This window comes from Passer domesticus, chromosome 23 (assembly GCF_036417665.1).
Source record: "Passer domesticus isolate bPasDom1 chromosome 23, bPasDom1.hap1, whole genome shotgun sequence".
Taxonomy (NCBI): Eukaryota; Metazoa; Chordata; class Aves; order Passeriformes; family Passeridae; genus Passer; species Passer domesticus.
The window spans coordinates 6,712,888-6,723,314 of record NC_087496.1 but is presented as its reverse complement, the minus strand read 5'-3'; the positions used below and the strand labels follow the sequence as shown (position 1 = coordinate 6,723,314).

At 53.4% G+C, this 10,427-nt stretch overlaps 1 protein-coding gene across 7 annotated transcripts in view; it reads right to left on the bottom strand.

Moving 5' to 3' along the window:
* Positions 1–2,162: 2,162 nt before the first annotated feature.
* NCAM1 (neural cell adhesion molecule 1) overlaps positions 2,163–10,427 on the bottom strand; it is an 89,739-nt gene continuing 81,474 nt past the window's right edge. For 2 of the 7 annotated variants that reach the window (XM_064397729.1, XM_064397730.1), the window contains 3 exons: positions 9,823–9,939; positions 8,106–8,858; positions 2,163–7,130 (listed from right to left, as the gene is read on the bottom strand). In XM_064397729.1, coding sequence (XP_064253799.1) covers positions 7,016–7,130; positions 8,106–8,858; positions 9,823–9,939 — 985 coding nt within the window. In that variant the 3' untranslated portion in view covers positions 2,163–7,015. Of the gene's footprint in view, positions 7,131–8,105; positions 8,859–9,722; positions 9,940–10,427 lie in introns of those variants that run through there. The other 5 variants (XM_064397731.1, XM_064397735.1, XR_010350273.1 and 2 more) reach the window with 4 other exon arrangements.

Sequence of the window (10,427 nt, the reverse complement as noted above, 5' to 3'; positions counted from 1 at the left end):
CATTCCTGACCCATCCCCAGCCCGGGATTGGCATTCCCGACCCATCCTCAGCCCGGGATTGGCATTCCCGGTCCATCCCCACCCCGGGCTGGCACATTCCGGGCAGGGACAGGGACAGGGAGCGGCAGCACAGGGACAGCCCGGCCGCAGCCACTGCCCCGCTTCCCATCCATCCTCAGCAGCTGGAGGCGGGATCCCGAGTGCCAGAGAGGTGCTGAGCTCTGCAGGCAGCCAGAGTCCCCATCCCTGCCAGCCCTTGGCTGTGGGAACAGCCAGGATACCCCTTTGCCCTGTAGGAACAGCCAGGAAACCCCTTTTCCTTGTAGGAACAGCCAGGTTATCCCTTTTCCTTGTAGGAACAGCCAGCACATCCCTTTTCCTTGCAGGAACAGCCAGGATACCCCTTTGCCCTGTAGGAACAGCCAGGAAACCCCTTTTCCTTGTAGGAACAGCCAGCACATCCCTTGTGGGAACAGCCAGCACATCCCTTTTCCTTGTAGGAACAGCCAGCACATCCCTTTTCCTTGTAGGAACAGCCAGGATACCCCTTTGCCCTGTAGGAACAGCCAGGAAACCCCTTTTCCTTGTAGGAACAGCCAGCACATCCCTTTTCCTTGTAGGAACAGCCAGCACATCCCTTTTCCTTGCAGGAACAGCCAGGATACCCCTTTTCCTTGTAGGAACAGCCAGGATACCCCTTTTCCTTGTAGGAACAGCCAGCACATCCCTTTTCCTTGCAGGAACAGCCAGCACATCCCTTTTCCTTGTAGGAACAGCCAGGATACCCCTTTTCCTTGCAGGAACAGCCAGGATACCCCTTTCCCCCCTCCTGCCCCAAACCCAAACAGTTCCCATCCCTCCCCTCACTGCCATCAGCTCTACCTGCACCACCCTTCATCCCAAAGGGTTTTATTTTCTCTCTAATGAAGCTGTTCCCAGCCCAGTGTCCAATTAAAAACACCCACGAGGCCATAGCTGGGGTGGTGGGAAGCTCGGGAATTTGGGGTTTATTTGGTATCCTCCAAAATCTGGGGAATAAAGCCACACAGGGCAGCGAATGTGCAGGGGGGAGAGGCACCTTTAGTCTCTGAATGTTTCAAAAAGCACTTAAAACGATGCTCTGAACCTCATGCACGATATTCAGATACTGAAATCTGATAAAAGGCCAGATATTGATGATTTCTAGAAAGGGGCAGCACAAAAATCTCCCTCCAGCCCCCCAGCCCCGCTCAGACTTACCCCAAATTCAGCCCGGGGGAAAAGGAGCCACACTGAGCCAAGGTGACACTGCCAGTCGGGTGCCATGGCCTTAACAGAGGGAGAGACGAGGGAAAATTACAATTAAATGGAAACGAAAAGGTCTGAGGGTTGAGAAAACGGCTGAGGAAACACAAAGCTCTAACAAGGGATCTCTCAGTGGTTTTGCCACCGAGCACGGCCCCAGCCCCAGGGCAGGAGAATCCCTTTTCACTTCTCTGGGAGAAGGGGAGAGGTGCAGAGGGAGCCGGGCACAGGCAGGGCACAGCTCCCACCCGGCTGGCACACGCACAGGGACCGGGGGCACTGAGGGGTCTCTGAACCCAGGACAACCCCAAATGTCCAGGGGCGACCCCACTGCCTCCCCTCCAACCCCAACTGGGCCCATTGCTGCCTCCCCACTGGGAGCTGTGGGTGTTTTTTACATCAGGGAGGGACTTAAAGAGCTTTTTTGCAGCTGAATGGGAATTTCCATGTGAGAATCAACTTTATTTTGCCCAAACTGGTGAAGGTAAAACAACCCTTCCCTCCCCATAATCCCCAGAGTAAAAAAAAAAATTAAAGTTGGGCATTTGGGCAATTTTTAGCTGGGATTTAGAAAAAAAAGGTCAAGACTTTAAAATGAATTAATTGAACAAATTAATGACATTTAAATCTCATGAAGTTTGGGCTCCCAATTCAGGCTGGGCAGAGGTCACCTCTTACACCCAACACTCAGTCACCCCGTCCACAGCCAGGCACCAGAAAAATACCTTTTTTGGGGGGAAAAAGCTTCCTAGCAGCTGTAAAACTGCATTTCTGTGTTTGCTATCTCCAGGAAAGAAGAAAATAAATGTAGAGGGACAAAGAAATAAACTTGCAAGGGGTACAAGGCAGCTAAAGAAGGGCAGACTGCAGGCATCGGCTTTTTTTTTTTTTTTTTTTTTGTAGTTTTTATTTGAACACAGTATTCTGACAGAATGCAAAGTCAAAATCCTCAGTTAGTATCAGTATTTACACCAGTGAGAATGGGGATAAAGGTGGAGTCGATGTTTCACTCGGTAAAAAGATTTTTTGATTTTTTTTTTCCGTTTTTTAACAAGATAGAAGGCCCCCAAAAGTAGGGAATGCTGGGGAAGGATGGCCATGGAGGGGCTGAGAACAACGATCAGAACAGCCTGGTGGTGAAGGACGCGGGCCCTGAAGGCTCCTGGGGAAGGGTGAAAGAAAACGCCACTCTGGAAGCTGACGGGCGGGACGCACTATTGTCACCGGCACGAATGGTGCAGCACGAGATGGCACCGCTCCTGCGGCACTGGGGACAGGCAGGGGGCAGCCATGGCAGTGCCACCAAGCCTGGGAGGGACACGGAGCCATGGCAGGGCCACCAAGCCTGGGAGGGACACGGAGCCATGGCAGGGCCACCAGCCCTGGAGGGACACGGAGCCATGGCAGGGCCACCAAGCCTGGGAGGGACACAGAGCCATGGCAGTGCCACCAGCCCGGGAGGGACATGGAGCCATGGCAGTGCCACCAGCCCTGGAGAAGCCATGGCAGTGCCACCAACCACAGGGATGGACACACAGAGCCATGGACACATGGAGCAGTCACAGCAGTGTCACCAGCCCCGGGAGGGTCACAGAGCCACGGCAGGGCCACCAAGCCTGGGATGGACATGGAGCCATGGCAGGGCCACCAACCACAGGGATGGACACACAGAGCCATGGCAGGGCCACCAAGCCTGGGGATGGGCACACAGAGCCATGGCAGTGCCACCAGCCCTGGAGAAGCCATGGCAGTGTCACCAACCACAGGGATGGACACACAGAGCCATGGACACATGGAGCAGTCACAGCAGTGTCACCAGCCCCGGGAGGGACACGGAGCCATGGCAGTGTCACCAACCCTGGGATGGACACACAGAGCCACGGCAGTGTCACCAACCCTGGAGCAGCCATGGCAGTGCCACCAAGCCTGGGGATGGACACACAGAGCCATGGCAGTGCCACCAAGCCTGGGGATGGACACACAGAGCCATGGCAGTGCCACCAAGCCTGGAGCAGCCATGGCAGTGCCACCAACCCCAGGGATGGACACACAGAGCCACAGCAGTGTCACCAACCCTGGGGATGGACACACAGAGCCACAGCAGTGCCACCAAGCCCGGAGCAGCCACGGCAGTGCCACCACGCTCAGGCTGGTGTCCCCTGAGGGGACAGGTCCCAGCTGTGAGGCTGCAGCTGGCTGGACCGGGGCAGCTGGAAATGAAATCTGGAATTCTTTGCTGCTGAGCCCAGCACGGTGTGGGGGCGGTCACTGGAAGGAGCTGCTCCCTCCTGAGCTCGCTCCATCCACCCCAAACCAGAGCTCTGGGATGGAAGGGACCTGAAATCCCAGCCAGTGCCACCCCAGACTGTCACGGGTGCTGGGCTGGGCTCTGAGCTCGTCCCCTTTTGGGAGACAAACCCTCCAGTCCAGGTGGGGATCTCCCCCAGAGCCCCTGGCAGGTGCTGGTGGAGGTCCCTGGGCAGGTTTTTGGGGTGGTGCTGTGGTTCCCACCAGCTGCTGAGCTTTGTGGGTCACAGCACACACAGGTGACAAAACCAGCCAAAACTGGGCACAAAAAGGGACAAACTGTGCTCACCCCCGGGGATGGAGGCACCGCTGCTGCCCAACTGGTTTATGGACTCATTTCTTTGAGGAAAAGAAAGGAATCCTCGTGACCAAGGTCCCCAGAGGTCAGGGACACTGCTGTGAGGGTGACACCGGGGCTGGCTTTGGGGACGAGGCCCCATCCTGCCCAAAATCCAGCCAGGAGCGGGGGGCAGCCTCGGGCTGCACCCTCCCCGTGCCCCCCAGGAGCTGAGCAAAACAAAACCAAGAAACCCCACAGTTAGCAAAGACAAGAGCATTGTTTCTCACAGCTGGGATGGTGGGATGCCGCTGGAACAGAGTGCATGTTCCCAAAAAACACACGGACACAGCCTCCACACCCCTCCTCCTCCTCCTCCTGGAGTCACCTCGGCTCGCTTCTCTCCTTTCAAGGCTTCTGCTCTTTCTAAGAGTTGTTCTCTTTCTCTCTTTGTTTTAAATTAATTCCTGAATGTTGGTATTTTTTATTTTTGTTTCTCAAATCTGAACTAGCGCTACACCTTCCACATCCAAACTATGTTGAAGCTTTTATTATTTCAATACTATGACAAAAAACACGGTTCACACTAAAATAGTCACGCACCCACAGTGCACAAGCTTGCAGATCTAAAGTAGAATTTAAAAAAAAAAAAGAAAATAAAAGGGAAAATAAAATAAAAATTAAAAAAAAAGGAGGAAATAATATCCAAAACCCCAACAGGAGGAACATCTCTATACAATGGGCTGGTCTCTCCCTACACTCTCTGCCTTCCTTCTGCTCAAAGCTCCTTTTCACCCCCAAATCTCAGTGTGCTCCACGATTCCTGGTAACAAATCCCACTGATCAGCTCCCCATCCCAAATCTCAGTGTGCTCCACAATTCCTGATAACAAATCCCACTGATGAGCTCCCCATCCCAAATCTCAGTGTGCTCCACGATTCCTGGTAACAAATCCCACTGATCAGCCCCCAAATCTCAGTGTGCTCCACGATTCCTGGTAACAAATCCCACTGATCAGCTCCCCCATCCATAATTTAATTTTTAGGGTGCTGCCTCAACCTTGCCCAGGGCTGGCCCTGGCACAGAATTCCTGCTCCTGATTCCAGGGCTGGTCCTGCTGGAGCTGGACCTGCAGGAAGGGTCTGGGGTCTGCCCAGCACCTGTGGGGAAAAAAAAATCTTTGCTTTTGGGTTTTACTTTTAGGGTCAGAGGACATGGTATTTTCTGAAATTGTGATTTTCTGAAACTGGTGTTTACTGAAATTGGGATTTTCTGAAACTGGGATTTTCTGAAATTGTGACTTTCTGAAATTGGTGTTTACTGAAATAGGAATTTACTGAAATTGGTGTTTACTGAAATTGGGATTTACTGAAATTGGTGTTTACTGAAATTGGGATTTTCTGAAACTGGGACTTTCTGCAATTGGTTTTTACTGAAATTGATGTTTACTGAAATAGGAATTTACTGAAATTGGTGTTTACTGAAATTGGGATTTTACTGAAATTGGGATTTTCTGAAATTGCTATTTACCGAAATTGCTATTTTCTGAAATGGATATTTTCTGAAATTGATATTTTCCAAAACTGGAATTTGCTGAAATTGGAATTTACTGAAATCGGAATTTGCTGAAATTGGGATTTTTCTGCAACTGGAACTCTCTGCCCCAATCAGGAGGGATGGATTTGGTCACACACCTGAGCCCAGACCAGCCCAAACTGTCCAACCTCCCTTGTGCCCCCCAGAGCTGCGGGAGGGCTCCGTGAAGGAAAGGGGAGAATGTCCTAAAAAAGCAGAGATGATATTTCTCTTATGCAGTCAGGCCCAGGTCCAGCGAGGGACTTCAAACGAAATTTTAAGCACAGAAGGATTTTCTCCAGCAACTCCCTGACCCCAAGCAGGTTTGGGGATTGCTGGCTAAAGCCCTTGACTGGTGGCAAGTGGTTTGAACACACCCACCCCCCCAAAAAAAACCCCAAACCAAACCCCAGCATCGCTTTTCTTCTTACTCCAGTAAGAAATAATAATAATAATAATAACAATAATAATAATAATAACAATAATTAAGAAAAGAGAAAAGGGGAAACGACTACTGTAAACATCCATGGTTGAAAATGTCTCCCTTTGCAAAGCAAGCATGCTGCTACCCTAGTGTCTACAGGACTGGATTGACTGAAAAACCAAAAAAAAAAAAAAAGGAAAAAAAAAAAGGCAGCTATTTTACACATCCATTTCAACACAACAGAAGTTAAAAAAATATCTGTCAATTGTAAACACTGGAAAGAACCGAAGTTGGCCAAAACAAAAACAAAAAAAAAAAAAATTAAAATGGAACGTAAAATTGGAAAAAAGAAATGTAGAGTCTGAATACTGCAAATTGAAATACATCCCCCAAAGCTGCAATTTTGGCATTCTTCCTAAAAAATAGACAATAATAATAAACCCCAAATAAAGGTCTAACGTGGCGAGCAGGATTCAGTCACAAAGAGCTCGAGACACTTTGCATACTGACCAGATACAAGGTGAACAGAAATTATAACTTATTTATGAGGCTTTACATATTTCAAACTCGACTGAAAAGTATAAAAATAAATTGTGGACTTTGTTCTTTAAGCACCAGCTGTGCCCAGCAGCACAGTGGCTATCTCTGCTATACTAACAAAGGAAACAACAGGGTCTCTTTTCTTTTTTTTTTGTCTTTTTTGTGGTTTTTTTTGCATCTAGGACTACTTGATTTTGAGCTTCCCAACCACATTGCAACCAGCACTGCAATGTTTGCTTTTTTGAATATACACAGGGCCAGCTGAGCCCTGATTTGGTGACGGGTTTAACCCTGTTTTTAACATGGTTTACTTTTTAAAAGCAAGTGCACAACGAATAGAACCTTTCTAGAAATCTCAAAGAAAGCAAAAAATGGAAATTAAAATTAAAAAAAAAAGAAAATAAGAGAAAAAAAAAGAAAGTAAGAGGAAAAAAAAAAAAGAAAAAGGAGACATTCCCTCCCTCCCCCCATTTATGCATTTTTCTGGTTGGTTGGTTTGTCTTTCTCTTTTAAAAAAAGGCAACAGACACTAGAGGAATGAGATGGGTGTGTGGGTTGTGATTTCAATGCTCGGGTGGAGGTTTCCGCCGTCCCCTCTGCCGTGCTGATCATGCTTTGCTCTCGCCCTCGTTTGTTTGTGTGGCTTCGTTGGGCACCGTCTTCACTTCTGCCGCGGGGCTCTTCCTGTCCTGCGCGGCGCCTTGCTCCTCTGCTGGCATTTTCCTGGGGAGAAGCACCACAAGGACAGGGTTCAGAGGCACGGAAACACAGGCCGGGCTGCCTTAGCCAGGGAGCAGATCCCTCTGGGAGAGCAGAGCCAGCATTTCCTGAGCAGGAGTAAGGAGGACCGGGCTCAGCTCGCCCACCCTGCTTCCTTTAGGTCCAAATTAACTTTTTTTGGCTTGCCCTGGCTTGGTTCAGGGCTCAGCTGCAGGAGCAGCAAGGAAACCTCCCCCAGCTGCAGGATTTGGTTTTAGCACCCCAAGTCCCTGACAATTTAGCAGCAATCCCATTTTTTGTGCTCCTGCCAGTCCTGAGATCCCTGGGATGCTGGAGAAAGGGGGACACAGAAGACAGGAATTCTGTCACAGACATTTTCACAAGCCTGAGGGAGGTGACCACCCTCAAGAGGTGACAACTGCCAGCCCAGCCAGGGTCCAACATCTGCAGCACAGCTGGGACCCCCCAGCCCCCAGGGGCTGTTCTCTCTCTCCTGCCCAGCTTGGGGACAACTCCAGAGCTTCCAGTGCTGCCACCCCTGCCCGGGGCACTGCGTGCTGCCCAGCCTGGCCCTGAGTGAGCCCTGAGGCTCCTCTGACCTGCAGGAGATGGGATTTGGGGGCTGTGCTCATGACCTGCAGAACCTCAGCACTCTGAGAACAGCTCTTCACACCAACCTGAACTATTTCTGCTCTTCATAATGAAAGAACAACCCAGGGCAGACAAAGCTGCCCAAGAGCCTGAGGAACCACACATTTCTGATCAATCCCCAGCTCCCTGTCCCCTGCCTCCCTGGCACAGCCTACCCCTGCTCTCCTCTGGCACCTTCCAAGCCAAGCCCCGCGGGCTCTCAGGTGAGTTAGGTGGCTAAGGAAACAGCGAGATTAGTCAAGAGAACACCCAACAGAGGACACAGCACGAGCACCAGGGCACGAGGGACACAGCACACAACCAACACAAGAGTAAAGGCGGCCGTACTCGGTCTTTGCAGGGGCAGAGCTGTCTGCAGCGGCAGCAGCAGCCTCGGGGGCTTGCCCACCAGCCCCGCTGGCAGCAGGAGGAGAAGCAGTGCCAAGAGCTGCAAAAACATCCTTGGCAAGGTCAATGTCTGGTGGCTTGAAGGTCCCTTCGTCCATTTTAAAGTCCTCGTTCTGCGAGGGGTTGGCGGCGCTGCCCGAGGCAGCCTCGCTCTTCACGCTGCTCGGGTTCTTGGGGGTCTCTGCTGGGCTCTTCACCGTGCTGGGCTGCACGGGCTCCTTCTCGGGGCTCTTGGCCACCTCCTGCTTGGCCTCTGAGGGAGCTGCGGGGCTGGCGAGGCTGGCGGGGCTGGGGGCGGCCGCCTTGCTCCCGGCTTTGGCGGCGTCGGCGGCGCTGGGGCTGAGCACGGCCTGCCCCGGCAGGACACCTGAAGATAAATTACCGGCGGCCGGAGCGGAGCTGGGGGTGTCGCTGAGATCGACAAGTGGGGCCACTTTGGGGCTGGAGGAGGGCGGCGGTGACGACGCCGAGGCGGCGGCCGCGCCTTTGGCCGGGGTGGCCTGGCCGGGGCCGGCGGCGTCGGGAGCGGCCGCGGCCGGAGCCGGGGCAAGGCTGGAGGTCAGCGTGGTGCTCTCGCTGGTGGGGCTGTTCTGGGCAGTGGCAAAGGTTTCAGTGATAGTGTCAGAGTTAGTGGTGCCCGTGGTGACAGAAGGCAGCATGTCCTCCACGGTGGCCGCAGTGTCGGCGGGGTGCCTGCGAGGGGGACACGGGGACGAGAGAGAGAGAGAAACAGAGAAAGAGAGAGAAGAGAGAGAGACAATGAAGGCCCGAAACGACAGCAGGGAGAGGGGGCAGAGAGGGAGAGCGAGGACAGCACACACACGTGACATGGAGGGGGACTGAGGAGCAGAGACATGCAGAGGTCAGACATGCAAAGGGAGCCAGGCTGGGATGGCTGAGGAGCATCAGCAAGAGGAAAAAGCCAAGAGGACGTGACCTGCAGGAATGGTTTGTTCACGTGCACTGTTCGGGCTGAGGCAAATGGATCCTGTCAGCTTGCAGAGACTCTTCTCTCCTCATCTAAAACTCTCCTGTCAGCCTGCTGGTCCTGACCTCTCCAGGCAGCTCTGCCACCCCCCTGAGCCTGCAGCCCTGTGCCACCTGCCACCAGCACAACACAGTGCCACAACACAACTCCAGCTTTTCCAGGAGCTGTCACCCCAAATTCCTGCTCTGACGGGCACAGACCCCTGTGCTCCCCCATGGATCCAGGCCCTCAGCTGCTGCAGGTCTGTCTGAAGGCCTGCAGAGCCCCCCTCAGACCCAGAGTCCTTCCTCACACGTGAGTGCACACTCAGGCTCTCAGCTCTCTCTCACAATGCTCAGCCTTGCTGTGACTCCACACCCTGGGGAGGATCTCTCCCCACGGCTTCGGCTCTCACCCAGCACTGCTGGGGCTGGTTTTGCTCTGGATCCTTCGCAGCGACCCTGGATCTCCACATGGGACAGAGCCTTTCAGGAAACGCTGCTTCCTTCCCCCTTCCCTTCCAGTGCTGGCAACAGCAACCACTGAAGCTCGACAGGAGGCACTTCCTCACTGGCACGTGGAGATTTTACCTTTCTTCCTCTCTTCCTGCCCTAACTGGTGTTCCTGAGGGACTGGGGCAGCTGAGGGCAATGCAGTGACCCTGTGCTAGGGCTGCCTAAGGCCACATACTCTGGCTCTGTCAGCGGGGTGGTCTCGTTGGGCTCCGTGTGCTTCCCCCCGTCGTGGTTGGGGGTCCTCTCCTCCTCCGTCCGCACCTCCACGATGGGCTCCTTGGACTCATCCTTCCTGTAACGAGGAACAGCACGGGGAGTGATGGCTGCCCCTGCAGAGACAGCCTGCACAGGGCCACTGGGAGGCACGGCCACGGGCTGAGCGGGAGCGCTCCGGGGTCACAGCTCCTGCTCTGGGGTCACTGATCCCCCTCCAGGGTCACTGCTCCTGCTCTGGGGTCACTGCTCCTGCTCCGGGGTCACTGCTCCTGCCAGCACCCAGCACTGAGCTCCAGGGTGTCCAGCACTGGGATGTCCAGAACTGGGGTGATGGGGATGTCCAGCACTGGGATATCCAGAACTCGGGATGTCCAGCACTGGGATGTCCAGCACTGGGATGACTGGGATGTCCAGAAATGGGTGTGTCCAGCTCTGGGATGTCCAGCACTGGGATGTCCAGAACTGGGAAATCCAGCACTGGGATGTCCAGCACTGGGATGTCCAGCACCAGGATATCCAGCACTGGGATGACTGGGAGGTCCAGCACTGGGATGTCCAGAACTG